Source organism: Citrus sinensis, chromosome 3 (genome assembly GCF_022201045.2).
Source record: "Citrus sinensis cultivar Valencia sweet orange chromosome 3, DVS_A1.0, whole genome shotgun sequence".
Taxonomy (NCBI): Eukaryota; Viridiplantae; Streptophyta; class Magnoliopsida; order Sapindales; family Rutaceae; genus Citrus; species Citrus sinensis.
In genome coordinates, this window is record NC_068558.1 from 25,611,607 (window position 1) to 25,629,839 (window position 18,233).

At 30.7% G+C, this 18,233-nt stretch overlaps 2 protein-coding genes across 2 annotated transcripts; one reads left to right on the forward strand and one right to left on the reverse strand.

The window, feature by feature from the left end:
• Positions 1-10,177: 10,177 nt before the first annotated feature.
• On the forward strand, positions 10,178-11,777 carry LOC102615724 (hypothetical protein). The gene is made up of 4 exons (XM_006478128.4): positions 10,178-10,642; positions 10,803-10,855; positions 11,177-11,350; positions 11,452-11,777. The coding sequence occupies exons 1-4, from the start codon at positions 10,286-10,288 to the stop codon at positions 11,681-11,683; spliced, it is 816 nt and encodes a 271-aa protein (XP_006478191.2). The 5' UTR covers positions 10,178-10,285; the 3' UTR covers positions 11,684-11,777.
• Positions 11,778-11,919: 142 nt separating this feature from the next.
• Positions 11,920-16,615, reverse strand: LOC102616018 (receptor protein-tyrosine kinase CEPR2). Its single transcript, XM_006478129.4, has 4 exons — positions 16,104-16,615; positions 15,923-15,986; positions 12,718-15,360; positions 11,920-12,537 (listed from the first exon to the last, which is right to left on the reverse strand). Exons 3-4 carry the CDS (start codon positions 15,266-15,268, stop codon positions 12,167-12,169), a joined length of 2,922 nt encoding a protein of 973 aa, XP_006478192.2. The 5' UTR covers positions 15,269-15,360; positions 15,923-15,986; positions 16,104-16,615; the 3' UTR covers positions 11,920-12,166.
• Positions 16,616-18,233: the final 1,618 nt, after the last annotated feature.

The window sequence follows — 18,233 nt, forward strand, 5'->3', positions numbered from 1 at the left end:
ATTTTACCCTCATTGGTGAGAGTATCGACATTGTAAAAGAAAATATAGTAGAGACCTTGTACCAAGATTATGTTTCAGTAGCCAACCAAATATTCAATCACCAGATGAATTTCTTAGTTGAACTCAGACCTGGATTGTTAGAACTAAAAAACATCACTGCTCTTACAAATGATTTTCTAACCATCTCATTTGATTATTCCTTAGCCAAAACACTAGACAATGAAGTTTTGTAATTTAAGACTCTTAAGTTTTAATGAAGTTTTGTAATTTAAGACTCTTAAGTTTTGGAATGATTAGAACCATTTATCTTTTTAGCCTAGACAGATTTAAATCCTTTCTATCACCCCTAACCAAAGCCTTATTTATTTTAAAACCAGCACCATTGTTATTAAACTTCAGTTCTTTACCATTGAGACCCTAAATAATCAGTAAAAGGAAAATATGTGTCATACTGTCAGCATATCATGTCATCCTCATAGCAAAGGAGCTAAAAGGTTTAAAAGAAGGCATTATCATGATAAACCAATCTTCTCTGCAAAAGGCATATAAAAGAACATATGCAATTGTAGTATTTTATGAATGAATTGAGCTGCACGACAAGATCACAGTCCAAGGACAAAATTATACAATTTTAGCGCAAAAGCATCTTGTTCCTAAAGATCAACTTATTCCTTCACTACTATTAATAATCCAGAGAATTTTGAAGAATATTAGATGTGATAATTGAGGTCAATGGAATGCCAGCATCGGGTCAAAAATAGAAGCTATGAGTCACTAGTCGTTGGGATGAAAACATAACAGAAGCTATTGGCGAAATTATGAACAAATAAACTACACTATGAAAACAATATTCAGCCAGTTGTTTGAAAGTAACCAAGAAACTCAAGTAGTCAACCTTTTATTTATTTCATCTTTACATATGTCCTACCATTACTCACTTCTCGTTAAGGAAAAAACTGTGAAGGTATCTTTCAGTTTTACCATTTTTTTACTGAACCTAATCATCATAAAATACAGTAGTCAGTCGTGCTTTGTCTTGTTTACTTTTTAGTCGGTCCTTTGATAAATTGATAGTTGTAAATGTAATATTTATCTTTTATAATTAGAGTCAAATCTTTTTGTAACTAGAGTGAATCTTTTTGTAACTATAGTTAGTTTACACAAATTGTATATATATATATCTCTCAAACTACTGAGAGAAGTGAGAGGCTTTTAGCAAGCACAACACTTTGTATTAAAAAAGGAAAGCAATAAAATTCCCTTTTCATATTTCCTTTTGTACTTAGAAAGTTTAGACATCATTTGAAAAGTAATTAGCAACTAAGTTATTTTAATTTCTTTAATCTTATTATTTATCTTTGGGATTAAGAAGTTAACAAAAGTATAATTTTTATTTAAAGCATTAAGAAAAGGTTGGTCCTTTTATTATTCAAGAGAAAAGAGTTTTTGTTAACTAAGTTAAGGTATATTTAAGTAATTTTCGCATTATCAGCCTATCTGGGGATATTTGGTGCAATTCTTCTTGTAAATTGCTGACACAATGTTAATAATATTTAGTGAAAACTATGTAATAATCTTTAAATTGTGTTTTTTTTTTAAATTATGTTACAAAAGAGGTAAACAAAAGTTTGTGAAACATTCCTTGTGTTTTGCTTAAATACAATCTGGTTGGATATTATCATGAGATCGGATTGGAATGTATGAGATTGTATAATTGAGTATTGTACTAAGTTTGTATACTCGTGAAATAATTAAATAAGTAACTGAGATATATGCATACTTGTATTATTTTATTTCCATTAGTTTACATGTACCGCCGAAAAAAAAAATTATTATTTCATATATATTTTAAATTTTTTTATACCCAACAAAATGAACTAACAATTAATGTCTCTTCGAGTATAATATACGTAGTTGGTACAGTACAGAACTTTCGATATGCACGTAGTTATTACAAACCGACTCTCGTCTTCGTTGACTTGACATTTGACAAGAAGACAATGTGCTTCATGTTTAAAGCACTTATGTAGTGTCAATGTGAAAAGTGCTTTCTCCGCACCCCCAGCTTTTAGAATTTTTTAGGCTTTCGCAAGTCTATGAGTTGAATTTTCTTACATTCACTTTTCTGAACAATTTCGTGCACCTTGATGCTCGGTCAAAAAACGAACGTAAATAGGTTTCCTCTTAATTAAGGAAGTGGAATAAGTTGACGAATTATAATATAGTAAATTAAGTTTGTCATCATTTCTTTTGCAAACAAATACCCATTAAATGAAGAAAAGATAAAATCAACTCACAGTTCAGTGACATGGTCACATCTTATTTTCACAAAATGGCATTATAATTAATATCTCTTCGAGTTTAATTTACCTAAAGGACCTGGGTAGTGCCAATCATGAACAGAGCGATTACTTTATTGTATGCAAACGAGTGATCTCTTCTACGTTGACTTGATACCTGGACAAAGTGCTTCGTATTAAAAGCGCTTATGAGTTAACATGAAAAGTGCTTTGATTCACACCGAGTACAATTGTACAAACAGTATTCCCCTTCATGATTAGTGATTGCTCCTCAACTTTTAGAATTTATGAGCTTCGGGACTATTTTTATAAGTTGAATCTTCTTATCATTCACTTTTCCATACACCTTATTGCTCGGTCAAAAATTCAAAACATAAATAATTTTCCTCTTTAATTAAAGGATGTTGAGTAAGTTGATCGAGTCAATTATGTTTGGCATCATTTCTTTTACAAACAAATACTTATAAATAAGGGGAAAGGATAGGAATACCCTCGTGGTTTAGTGAAATGATTACAAGTATTTTTGTTTTCAATTGCTTTAGGGACACATAATGATGCAAAAAAAACTTTTTTTTTAAACAAATTTTTCAAGTATGCATGAAGGTCTTCATGAACATGTTATAAAAACGGATTTATGTGATCATTTCTGAAAATAAGAAAGCCTCCATAACCATTTTAGCAATCCCTTTTCCAATATACATATATTGAAATATATTTTTTTTAATTTTAATAACATCATCACTTTAACAAAGTGAGAATGCTCTCATATGAGATGTTATCCTAACTATAGGGATGGCAAAAACTTAAGTTGATTCAGGGTTTTATATTTTATAATATTCTACATGTATATTTTTTTAACTTATTTTATAATTTTAGGTTTTTAAACTTTATTTTAATGAAATTACATTTGAAAATATAAATTTTAAATACATGTAATAAATTGGTCAAATAAATAAATTATTTAAAATAATAAATATTTTATAATTTTTTCATAAAATTTAGATTTTAGGCCAGACAATCGTTCTAATTTGGGCTGAACATGTATTTTTGACATTCTTATATGACTAGTGTTATTCTTTTTATTTTTTTTATTTTTAATTGTGAATAACAATCTCCTAGCATGTTATAATTTTTGTTTTCCAGCCCAAATTGCTATATACCATAACGTATACGTGGTATGATACGTATAGTCAATATTGCCTCTCGGTCTTTGCTCTTGATCTTATCATAAACGCACTTGTTTAGACGTCGTTGATCAGTTACATTCAAAGGAATCCATTTCTCCTATCTCATTGTCACCCACGAGTCTTCCACTTATTTTAGCCCATTATACAAGTAAATCAATCTACATGGCATCAGGTCCCGAATTTTGACTGGAAAAATGCAACATTACTATGACTGAGCCTCGAACTAAGTTTAGTTAACATTTCAATTTCCTATGCAATTACGTATAATCACTAACACATATAAATATACTAGTTAGAATGATACAATTATAAGTACAAAGAAAAGAAAGGGGAAAGAAAAGTTTATAAGCAAGGCTTTCCTTTACAATAATTTTTCTATCGGTCAATGATGTATTGATGAAATTATAGTTTATAGATTCTCAAAAGATATATCAAATTCTATATCTAAATAGAAATGGACAATTATTTAGGAAGAAGGCTAATAATTTTTTTTGTGTTGGGGTTGGGGGGGGGAAAGACGACGGTGTTGAATGGTTCTCTTTTATATGAATGTAGACTTGTAGTTGTAGACCTTGTCTTTTTCTTTGTTAAATTATTATATTACAATATATACTAACATCATTTTTAAAATTTATCAAGAGCTGATACCTATGTAATTATAGCGTTGTTCAAGTCTGTCAAGTATGGTTGGAAAATTTATGTCTAATATGGAGACACTTACTGTAGATTTATAAAACTAAAGTCTCTATTTAGAAGTCCTCAGGAGCCTGATCCAGTGATTTTTAAAAAGTTTTAATTTGACTAACTACCTGAGTTCAAATTTTGAGGAAGATAAAAATTAAAAATTAATCGTACTTTTTTAATACTTAGAAAATAAAAGCCTTTATCCCGTACATAAATGTAAAAGATGAAAATTTGAATTTGTAGCTATAGGGCATGAATTTGTACCAACAAATCAAACCTTGTCATGTGACAAAATGAATTAAAAAACCAGCTACGATCCATGGTGACAACTAAACCAAGCAAGAGAAGACACAAATAAATGACAAGGACAATTAACAGGGCCGGGACATAGGACCTTTCATCAATATTAGTTAATTTATAAATTTATTGTAAATTTGTGTGATTAATGATGCTTATAAAAGAGTTAGGAAATACATTTAGCGATACAAAAATTATTAGAAAAATACATATATTTATTGCAAGAATGAGAACAACGCAAGAAATAGGTTTATTAATATAAATTATTAAAATTGTACCAAAAAAATTATTTATGAATTTCTTTTGTACTTTATTGATAGAAAAGATAAAAATTTGAATAACTTGATGAAAACAAGCAAGTATAATTGTGAAGCAAATAAACCATGAAGGCAGGAAATTATGATTTGTTGTTGATTGTTACTATATACCAATTTGTAACTTTCTTGTACAAGTGGCAATGTAATAATATATTAACATACTTTTCTTTCAATTACTACAAACCATAATACTTTTTAACAATAAGTTAAAATAGTAGTAAGATTTTAGCTCTAAAATGATTTCAATTTATTGATACATATATAATTGAATTATTTGATAAAAATAAGTCTCTAACTCCAACTTTAAAAAAGAAAATAAATAAATAAAGTTGAATTGGAGACATGTGTAAAAATAAAATAAAACTCTATCAATACATGAAAAACTAAGAAAAATTTAAGGCGTATTAATGAATTTTTTTTAGATTAGACCGGATTCCACCCACTGATGATCAAATATAGCATCATGAGGGGATCCTATTACAATCAAGAGAAGAGAAAGATACTAGGATAGTATTATTTCTCTCAAAAGTTCATCAGTCATGCAAAAACATCATCTCAGAAAATTCTCACAATGAGTTAGAAAAAAGAATTTGAGCAATTAAACCCTTCTGATAATCTAAATGTTGACCAGCGTTTAAGTGTTCTTAACAGACATTGAACTGACACTAGAAGCTTTTGAAGCTCAAATTAAAGACAACAAAAGGAAAATCAAAACCGGTCGTTTAAGGGTAATGTAAATCTTGTCATCTTCTACAGCTGATTATCACAATTAGAGTCATCTAACTTCTATACAATATCAAATTAGAGCATGATGGAATGGTGATGGTGTTGGAAAAATATGCTCTTTAAAAGCATGTGTGTTTATTTAATTGTAATAAATAATTTTTCTGATTAATAAAATAAATGAGGTATTTTATTCAAGTATCTTAATTGCTTTAATATTTTGAGTAAAGTCCATTTAATCATATTATATGTATTTATATGATCACCATGTGGATTCACAGAAGAAGTAAACATAAATTATCTTATGATTAAATAAATTAAGTTCACAATTGATAAATAAAGTTGAGCATTTTATTTAGGAATAGACTGTAATAAATTTATTGAATGATTTGTCTTAATCATGTATGAATTTATTGATGTGGTATGAATAAATTTAACAGGATCACACATGAAATTTAATTAACTTTGTAATAACTGTCATACTTATTAAATCTCATAGACATTGATTTTACTATAATCTTAATCTTGAGTTAGTTATGATTTCATAATTGTAATTGTTATTCCATTTGAGTTACCAATAGACACGGCCCACACTTGTAGTCAAGATTACCCGGTATCTTGGTGGGAGCAATTATGAGTATTGAAATTATAGATTAACAATATAGAATTTGTACAACACATCTTTTGATGGGTTTTCGGCACTTGATCATAAAATTCTCTAGGCAGAGTATGTCAACATATTTAATATGTTGAAAATGATCATTAAAGGAAACCAGTAAGTATAAAAAAATAAGATATAATTAAATTAATTGGACAATTAAGATATCGATTTAATTAACGATGTGGTACAAAAGATTATGCAATAAAGAAATCAATGTGGCATGGGTCGAATTATTATTCGAAAACACTATCCTAGATAGCATACAATTATAGAGATCAATTCCAATCTTTTAGTGGAGTAGATTTGTAATTAAATAATTGGGCTAGTTTAATTACAGACCTAATTATTGTAGCTACTATTGTATGTATCCATCTAATCCCCAGGTTAGCTCATTTAATTTATTGCACCGCTACTGGATTAATAAGCAAGATACTTAGTTATTTGGGTTAAAAGCCTAAATATATTATTTAGTGAAATGCTCTATTTAATATGCCAGTGTGAAAGAGGTCTTATGTTATTTTATAAGGTGGGCCCCTATAACACAAGAACAAGTAACGACACTTTTGGTTTTATTGTTTTTTAATTTAAATCAAATGTGATTTAATAGAATTAAAAAATATAAATATGGAGCGTAGAGTTTCTACTAAAGAGAGATATAAAATGGATTGTTTTCTCTAAAGAAACAAAGAGCAGCCACATTATACATATAAGAGAAAAAGATTTTTTCTCTCTAATTTTGAGAGGAATATTTTCTATTGCTAGTTGATTTTAGTGGTGATAAAGGCGCCCACACGTCAAGTGCAAATAAAACTTGAGTCATAACCTAGAAGATCATTGATGACATATTGTGATCTAACAAGATTGGTGGTGACGGTCGTGATCTGGGAGTCTAGATTAATTCAGCGAAAAAACAAAATCAAATTATCAAGATATGATTTTGTAGATTACAAATTCTTATGTATTGTATGAGATCGGTCCAAAAGTTTTATTAAAAAAAAAACTGATTTTTACCCATCAGATGGTAAGATATATAAATCAATATTTTAGAATACTTGAGGTCCAACTACCGTGCACTTTTTGCCTGTATACGAGTTGGCCATTAGATCTAAACTGTAAGTTGTCTACTTGTTGTAATGGAACATGGATGCATTTTATTTGATTTTTAACATTGATGTCCAGATTATTTTCTGGGAAAAAAGTCAAAGGTTTCAAAATTTGACAAATAATTTTGTATTATTTCAAATTTTTACACTTTGGTTGATTGACCTCTTTGACTGTAAAAATTAGAGATAGTGTAAGGACAATGACCTATAAAAAAATTGAATACAAAATATTTTTTTTTGGTAAAAACATAATTCATATTTAATTTATAATAAATAATCTAATGTTGCATTTACTAAATTGGAATCGAAATGGACAGGAATGAGAATAAGTTGAAATGAGAATGAGTTGAAATGAGAATGAAAAATGAGAATCAGAATAAGTTGTTTACTTGAACTGTATGAATCAAAATCTGAATGAGTTGGATTGCCATTAATGTGTTTATTTTGTCTTGAAATTGGAATTGGAATTGAAATGAATTAGATTGTTTCAAATTATTAAAAAGTCCTTAATAATAACGACAATAATATTCATTAAAACAGTAAAATTAATAAATTTTAATAATAATAATAATAATGATAATATTAATAAAAAAATAATATAAATTAATAAATTTTAATAATAGAAATAAAATAAATAAATTTTCATAAAATAATATTAAAATAATAATGATAATGACATTATTATTATTATGATCATATTAATAAAAATAATAATAACAATTAATATAATTAAAATAATAAAGTACATTTTAATAATAATGACATTATTGACAATACTAATAATAATTAATAAATTTTGAATAATATTAATATTAATGTCATTAATGAAAGTAGTAATAACAATTAAAATAATAAAATTAATAAATTTTAATAATTATAATTATTTAATTTCATTATTATTATTATTATTAAATAATAAAAGACATATTTGGAAATAATACAAACTTTTGGGTGTTTTTATAAATTCTGTAGGAACCAAAATAAAAAATGATAAAAGTTTATTGAGGGTAATTTGGGGATTATAAAAATGTAAAGGAAGTAAAATGAAAAATCTAGGAAATAGGAGATTGATTCCCAAGCATTCCCTATTCCCAAATTTGGGTGAGGTCCATATTTCATTATGATTTCCATATTTATTTTGCGAAGTAAACGTTGTCAATAATTTTGATTTTGGATTCTGATTGCCTAATCTGTGAAGTAAACACCGCATAAATATGGAATAGAAATATATTAATTTATCAAAAATATTAATCTATTTTTAGAAACGATAAAATATATTTAATCTAAAATAATTAATTTAAATATATACTAAAAAAATAATTTACCAATGTCATTAACATATGACTAGTAATGATAGTGTAAAAAATTTCATACTAATCAACTATAATCTAGGATCCAAGAATAGATAATAGAAGCATATACGATTTATATATTAAAATTTTAAAGTCTTTAATTTTTTTAATTTTCAACAAATATGAGAGACGCACTGTAAATAGCCAAAAATGGGGTTTCGGTGCATCACTATAGTTTGGTCCTATTTGATCATTTTTTTGTCAAATATATCATACTTGGTAAATCTCATGTGTATTAAATTTGTGTGTCTGTGTGTGCACACGCCTGCGGGTAAAGTTTAATATCTTTGACTTTTTTTTAAGTTGTTATACCATGTGATGTGATAATGTAATAGGTTTTTTTGGACTTTAATAAAATCCAATATTCTAGATTTAATAATATACGTACGCATACATATACATATATGTGTATATATATGTATGTATGTATACTTACTAATTGCTGCATGATATAATATTATAATTATACAAAATTATAAGGTATTTTCCTCTTAGAGAGAATATCATTTAATATGTTATATGAAATGAAATTTATATTAGTAGATGAAATGGATTAAAAAGCAAAAGAATGATGATAAGTTAGAAATATATTCGGAGCTTGCTATGTTACAGCTTCTCTGCAAGTAACATAGCAATGGGAATCTTCCACGTATGTTGGTGCTGATGCAACCTAGGCAAGGGAGCTGTTGATGCAAGGTCAAAATGCCAAGGCTGTTAGTTGCAGCTTCTGCAACTTAGCCGCGTCCCAATATGTTCATATAATTCGGACCAATCTACGTTACAGAATCTCTAACGTACACACCCAATGGAAAGCAGCACACGTGTCCTGAGGAGAGAGAAAAACCGTGCAAATGCAGGCAACAGGAGTTGGCTATAGTTGGATCTGTAAGTTACAGAATCTGTAACTTAGCCAGCTCCTATTCATATTCATATATATCAAACAGTGGTGTAAAATCTTCCGTACAAAATTTTGATAGTGGGGGCGCCGACAAATATTTCCAGCGGGTTGACAGCCACTAAATTCTTAGTGTCCACGTGTTAGGCTATACTACTCCCACGTGGCACCTTCCAGTGGTCCAGAGATGACGAGTTGTTCTAACCACCCGCCCCCAAAATATTATCTTTCCTTTATTCAACCTTTTTTATTTTCTTTTTGTTAAAGAAATTTATTAGCTTTAATTTTGAAAAATGTTCTTAGAAAATTTATCAAGGACCCTATAATTTGGCCTATTTTCATAAAATTTCCAATTGGCAAAAATGGTTAGAAACGTGGTTATGATTACCGTAATTCAAGAACATCATGGCCTACGGTCTGAGCACCGTAGATGATTAGATTTTATTAATTTTGTTTAATTTTTCAACTACTTGACCATATCCAATAACATCATCATCTTTAGAGATTTTTGTTTATTTTTCCTACTTATGGGGATATTTGATAATATGTCAAACTATAAGGGTAATCAACAATTTTTTCCTTTTTTCCCTCTTTTCTCTCTTTTAACATTTCAATATTTCACTATACTCTTTTAAATAAAAAGAATAAATTGAATAAGCAAACTTTTTATTACTACAACAACCATGTTCCAAGTGTCAAGGACAAAAATTAGAAGCTGCATTTCATTGTTCATTTTCTGATTCTGTGACAAACTTATGAAAACAAAATGGCTAAAATGCTGCTCAGCTACCCATCAGCTGCCACTTTGAATTATGGAAGTTATGCCCAAAAAGGTGCTTTGAGGAAAGCAGATGGTACTTATGTAGTGCATTGCTGCAGTTTTTCATCAGCTAAGGAAGTGGGATTGATGGGTAATAAAGTTGAGGAAGATGCAAAGGTGCCTTTTAAAGAGAAAAAGAATGATATTAATAAGCAGTTTGAGTATTTGGTGAGTGAGTATGGTTGGAAAGTGAGGAAGTTGGTTAGAGTGGGTGAAGAGATGAGAGAAGTTGCTTTTATTCAAGCAGAAGCATTTCATAATCCTGTGGCCCTTTTCAATGATGTTTTCTTTGAATTCTTTAAGGTTTGAATCAATTCTTTACCCTTGTGTACTTTCTATATTCTATTTTAATTCTTAGTTATGTTTGCTTCTAGCTTTTGTATCTTTGCCTTTTGATATTGGTGCTTTTCAAGTTCTTTATAGAATGAAAAATCACTTTTTAACTTTTTTCTGCTCTACACAGGCAGAAGTGCTTTCCGGACTTCTTTACAAACTGAGAAACTCACCCCCGGACAGGTAAATGCAGAAAAACAAATTCTCTGTCCGAACGTCCGTACTTTACAAAATGCAGAATAATTTAAGTAATAAATTGTTGTTTTACTAGAATTAATAGTCCATAATTTTTCACTTTACTGCGAAATAATTCTGTAATGTTTAAAAATATGGACATTCTCACTAGAGAATGACTTGATAAACAAGTCTTAATGCGAATTTGAATAATATAATGTTGTTTTATACACTATTGGGGCACCAGATGTTGGCATGGTATTGTAATTGGACCAACGAAATGAAACATGAAGAAAAATGTTTGTGAATAGAATTAGATTGTCTTAACAGGTATGCGTGTTTGGTAGCTGAGCATTCAAATCCAAATGACAATATTGAGCCACAAAGGAAACTTGTGGGTGTAGTAGATGTCACAGTTTTGAGAGATGATCCTGTTCTTCAACATCTCCGGGGAGCAGAAGAATACCTCTACATCTCTGGCCTCGCCGTTTCAAAACGTTTCAGGTTTCATATTCTACTTTACCCATATAGCTAGTCAATAACTCTGTGTGTACTGTGTTGTTTATACATTGAAATTGACCAAAGGCTCTTATGGTAACAAATAGGAGACAGAAAATAGCTACTGCGTTGATGAAAGCCTGTGAGGTGCTTGCCGTTCTCTGGGGTTTTGAATACCTTGTTCTCCGAGCTTATGAAGATGATTATGGTGCTCGAAGACTGTATTCGAATGCAGGATACCGAGTTGTTTCGAGTGATCTGCCGTGGTTTTCTACCTGGATCGGACGAAAACGCCGAGTTCTTATGATCAAGCGTTCCGATCATAATTTGCTTAATTGAAAACCTTCAATATACCTGCATTTTGCCTCACCTGTACATTCATGTGAAATGCCATAGAAATGAAAAGAACAAAATTGCAAGTGCTTGCATCTCATTTTCTGATGCTTGTGGCAGAATATTAAACTGATTGAACATGATATTACGATTTTCTTGACGTAACAAGATGGAATTAAGTAGATATTGGAATAGGTGGAAGCTACAATCATACATGATCACGAAAAAATCACAAGCATAAGTACATAAAAACAATCTAAGTAGCCTAAATTTATGATCAAATCACAATAAAATGTTTTCTTATAACATCAAACATTACATATATAACACATCAAAAACCTATGTCATCTTATGGGTAAACCTAATCCTTCAGAGTAAATAAAAAATCATAATATATTCGAGAAACTTTTTGCCAGCATGTGAACTTTTGAGTCATATTTGCTTGAAATTTGAACATTCAAAGATAAGCTACAGGTATTAGAAAAATAACTACAAAGAAATCTTCCCCGATTTGTCAGAAGAGTTGTCAGGAGACTTGTCAGTGCATGGATCGGCATCAGCAAGCATCTTGACGACCTCTCTCATAGGAGGACGTAGATTTGGAAGCTTGGTAGTGCATACAACAGCAATCTTCAAAACCTTGATCATGTCCTCTTTGATAGATTCTGATGCAACTTCACGGTCGAGAACCTTGAGGACATTTTCGTGGTTATTGAGATGAGTTGAAACCCAATAAACAATATCTTTCCCATCTCCATACTCCTCTTCAATAGGTTTTCTTCCTGTAACTAATTCGAGTAGCACCACACCAAAGCTAAATACATCACTCTTTTCACTAACTTTACAAGTGTATGCAAGCTCTGCCAAGAAAAATTAGATGCAGATTTATTAAGAACAGCTCAAATATTAGTCAAGTTCAAATTGGAAATAACTAAAATAACAAAAAAAAAGGACATTAATTCAAGAGATATGAAACCGAATAGAATTGGGGGCAGGGGATGAGGAGAATAATAGCTTGCTAAACAAGTTTTAAAACTAACCAGGGGCAATATAACCATGAGTTCCAGCAAAGCAGCTATAATCTGACACCTTAGGAGAATTTTCTGCGATCTTTGCAACTCCAAAATCAGCAATTTTTGGCTCATAATCCTCATCAAGCAATATGTTGCTCGATTTTATATCTCGATGTATAATAGGAGGTGAACAATCATGGTGCAGATAAGCAATTCCTTTGGCAGCTCCTAAAGCAATTTTGTATCTCCGAAACCAATCTAATTCTGGTTTCCCTTCTTTTACCCGTTTGTGAAGGGCTTGAAACAGATTACCATTAGGCATGTACTCTAAAACCAGAAAACTCGATCCTCCTTTCAGTAAACAAGCATAAAGCTTCAGTATGTTTCTGTGCCGGATTTTGCCCAAGATCTCCATTTCTGCTGCGAAAACCTTTACTCCGTCGCCTTTCCATAGTTGCTTTACGGCCACTGTGCCCGCATTTTTCTTCAAATCCAGGCGATAAACTTTTCCTGTACCACCACTTCCAATCAGATTGTCTTCTTCCAAATTACATATTTGCTCAGCATCAATGTCAATATGGTGGAAAGAGGCAAGCTTCCATTTTGAACTTACTTCTTTCTCCCCATTCTCCATATCAGCTGAAAGCTTGAAATTTTTGTAACTCACAAGCAGCAACCCAGCTAGAAAAGCTGCCAAAGCAACTGCAATGATACAGAACAAAACCAGTTTATCTTTAAATCCTCCTTTCTGTTTCTGTATTGCAGGGCAAGCAGTCAGTTTTGAATTCATAAGCATTTTAGTGCTTTGGTCTAGGCAGAGTCCTTCATTACCGGCAAAGGCTCCGTCTCCTCCCATCCTTAAAAAATCCAATGGAACACTTCCAGACAACTGGTTTTCCGACAAATCAATAGAACTTAACTTCAATTTCATCAAATTATCAGGAATAGAACCCGTCAGTTTGTTTCCAGAAAGATTCAAAGCGTTCAAAGAGCTCAGTAGTGAAAGAGAACGAGGAATATTGCCACTCAAAGAATTCCGAGCAAGATTCAAGTCCACAATTCTAGCACAATCACCCATTTCATTCGGTATTGATCCTGTTAATGCATTTTCTTCCAAATGCAAGGAAGATAACTGCCTTAGAGCACCGAGAGCAGAAGGTATTTTACCCGAGAAATTATTGTTAGTCAAGATAAGCCTCTCCAAGTTTGTTAACCTGCCAAGTTCTGATGGAAGCTCACCTGAAAATCTATTGTTTTGCAAAACCAATTGACTTAAGCTAGTGGACAACCCAATTAGAGGCGATATCCCTCCAGTAAAGTCATTATCACCAAAATCAAGCATACCTACATTAGGCAATGCCCAAAGTCCATCGGGAATCTTCCCAGACAAATGATTGTCACTGATTCTCAACCTCTGAATAGTTTTACAGTCAGCATAAGAATTTGGCACCTCCCCAGAAAAATTATTGCTCAAGGCAAGTAAGTTCAACAATTTCCTTTTTTCACACAAGTATTTGGGGAAACTACCAGAAAATTGATTTTCTGATATGTCAACATCGGTCAGTGCAGTATACCGGCCCAAATTCTCTGGAAATGGGCCAGAAAATCTGTTTCCATAAATTGAGAATGCAAAAAGCTTTCGCATATCCCCAAAACCAGAAGGGAATTCTCCAGAAAAGTTATTCTTAAAGCATTGAAAAACCGTCAAGTTCTTCAAATTTCCAATCTCCTCAGGCAATTTCCCATACATCTGGTTTGAAGAGATATCAAATTCTTGCAAAAGAGTAAGGTTGCCAAGCTCTGCCGGAAGTTCCCCAGTCAAATTATTTGCATAAAGCTCAATCTTCCAAAGCTTCTGCAACTTCCCAATGGATCTCGGGAATTCCCCAGAAATCTTGTTTCTACATATGTCAAGTGTGCCTAACTCCCTCAGTTCAGAAATGGATTCTGGAATCCGTGCCCTTAAATTGCAATGAGCCAGAAACAGGTATGTCAAATTTTTCAAATTCCCAATACTCTCCGGAATTTCAGCCTCATCATACACATTATCCCCTATACTCAATGAAACTAGCTGGGTTAAATTGACCACCCAACGGGGGAATCTACCAGTGAAGTAGTTGATTGACAAATCAAAAATTTCCAAGTTTTGCAAAGCGGAAAGATCTGGTACTGATCCAACCATTGCATTTCCCGTAACATTCAGTACTTTGAGATTGCTACAATTGCTTAGCTCCGAAGGAAGCTTCCCAGACAGAACATTGAAAGGCAGCGAAAGGACAGTGAGACTTTGTAATGCTGAAATGGAACTTGAAATTTCACCAGACAAAGACTTGTTGTCAAATGATATTTCGGTGACTCTCCCAGTGACAGAATCGCAAGTAATCCCCGAGAACCCGCATGGAGAATCAGCTGACTCTTTCCAGGAATCTAAGACCCCATGAGGATCTTTCAGCTTGCTTTTGAACTGAATAAGGGCTTGTGTTTCAACATTCAAGGACAGCGATGGCGGGAAAACAGAGACCAGAATGAAACATAACAGAGCTAGCAAATGGAAGCAGAGAAATGGGATTTTGGCCATTGTCAAAAAACCAAGTGGCAAATTTTGGTCATTTAAACAAAGGATGTCGCCACAAGATCAATAAACTCGATTAATGACCATGGCAGAAACAGCTGAAAAGAAGAAGATTCAAAATAAAATCATAATCTATTGACCACCCAAATTAGATTATACCTTTGAAATACAATAAAAATAAATAAATAAATCACATAAAATAAAGTTTATCTATAAAAAAATTGACGTTCAAACGTCAATTTTGTTTTTAGCTGTGGATTTTGGTGTGATTCCTGTTGATCATTATAAAATTATATCTAAGAAAGAGACTATTAATTATATGTACTATGCTTTGAAGTTACTCTACTCATTGCATTGCTTTGCATTTTGGCTATATAAATTTAGCATCAAGAAAAGTTAACAATTAGAAAGAAATAAAAATAATGGTAACAATTGAATCTTGCTTTTAAAAACAGTTTAAATACTTTTGTAAAAACTAATAATTTTCATTAGTTTTCTGGGTTAGCATGTCCCCTATACTGAAAACCAAAACTAACTTTTAGGTTTCTTTTTACTATTAGAATAGTTAATTATACATTACCTTACTATTTTTTCTTTTTTAAATACCAATAAAAAAAGTGAATTGAATGAAGACTCATAAAAGAGGGTAAAAAGGCTTACCTGAATTCTGATAAGGTAGTAAAATTTGATGGCTTTCAAGTTTCTTCTCTAGAGAATTCCGAAACTACAACACAAATTACAAGCTATTAAGCCAACAAGAAAAGAAATAAAGTATGAATAAAATTTTTAAGAAATCCTCTGCTTTTTTCTCTTTAATGGATCAAAGAAAGAAAATATATACCCAGAAATGGAAATCTCGTGCAGCAACTTGACTTAATGACTAGTTTTTTTGTCTTATAACCCCTGGAATTCTTCAACAAAATGAAAGAACTGAGGAAGTGGGGTTGCCACCGCACTAAAAAGCTGTATAGTTGTTTGTTTGTTTTCCAAGAAAATATATAACCGACCTTAGAAACAGCACCAACAGCTGGAATTTTTCTAGAGAAAATGAAAATCTTTGTTCAGGCCACCGAGAGAAAGAGAGTGTATGTGCATGTTGTTGTTGTTGTTGGTACACGAGAATTGAGAAGCAATTAAGCTCAGATTCCCAAAAGAGGGGGGAGAAAAAAAAAAGGAAAAGAAAAGCTCCAAATTTTCTGCTGAAGAAGGTTTCTTAGCAGCTGCTCAAAGAAGAAAATGAGAGAGAGAGAGAGAGAGAGAGATTGGAGGGAGAAAGAACATTGGATCTTAGAAGCAGAAGCAAAGGGACAAAAGTGCTCCCATGAGAAGTCTTTGGCAGTGCTTGTTGTTACACTGTTCAGTCACCGTGGTGGTGGGAAAAGGTTAACATCATCAAATTCATTATTGATTGGACTGATGTTTTGGTATTTTATCATTTAGGTCCTTCACGTCTTGCATTTCTGTTAAATAAAACTTAACTTATGACTTTTGATTGAATAAGTCATAACTTCTGTTTTATGTTTAACATACGAGTGCTTCCCTAATGCCAAGTGCTAACATAATAAGATATGATTATCATATCAATACAAATTTAATTACTCAATGCTAAGTGCTAACATAATAAGATATGATTATCCTATCAATATAAATTTCAGTGTAAAATACATATGTATATGTATTTATTTCATTGAATTAATTAAAAGGTACACATGACAAGAATTCAATAGAAAAGAGTGTGTGTATTAACAACATATAAGATTTTATATTATTAAGACTAGCTAATTACTTAATTATAACTTTTGTTATATTTATCTATATGCATATGAAAGGAAGGGAATGTGCCCCTAAGCTAATTATGTATTCCGTTTGCTGAAGGTAGTTTTGATATTTGTAAATACTATTAAAGAGTATTACCATATGTAAATTTTATTTGTATAACATTACATAATGTCACATTTACATCTTATGGCTAAATTAAAGAATTATCTCTAAATTTGAGTGATAGTGAGATTTTTCATTTTATTATCATGATATATTTTTTTTCTCTCATTTTCCTCTGATGCTTTGAATAATTAATAAAAAAAAATTGACTGTGGGGACTCTTTTAAGAAATATTACAACTTATTACTATTAAACACTAATATACTAAAAAATAGCGTGATCAGTGATAAAATTTGCTGTATTAGTCTAGATTAATTTTACTTTGAAGATATGTTGGATTTTCCTTTTAATTCAGTCAAAACCGAAAAAGACAATATGGTGTAAGAAAACGATTAAACTTAAACGAGTAGTAATTTTACGGTAATAATCAAATGAAAGCTAAACGAAAATAGAAATAACATAAAATATTTGTAACTGCCGTTTGGTATGAAATGTGGATCTAATCAATATGTCCATAGTAAGAAATAATGCACATTTTGTTTTTCTTCATCATTATCTAAGTTATTTCTTGTTATAGATTTTTTTTCATAAAGAATAAATAAATAAACAATTATACTTTCATACTTTAATTTACGAGTGAGAGTATCTTAAAATAATTTGTTGACTCAAAATTTTGAAACGAATTTTAAGATTTTAATTTCTTCTAATTCAATGATGGATTAATTAAACTCAGTAAATACTAATTTTGACTTTGAATATCTATTATTAGTTTATTTAAAGTCTCAAGGGTATGAGTACTTGTAGGCTACAAGTACTCAAACTCAAACTCATTCCCTGGTTATTTAATTTTAGTCATTTTTTCTTCTACTCATTAACTTTTATTTGCTATTTTTTTTCCACTTATTAGCTTTTATTTGCTATTATAGATTTGAGAAAAAAGAAGCTCAAAATTATATTTTAGTGTCACGAAAATGACATAAAATAAAAAAAATCAAAACTAATTTTTTTTTTTTAAAAAAAAAAAGAAATCAATTTTGCTTTCCCTTATTGAAACCTAAATCAATTAAGTCTCTAATACACAAACATAATA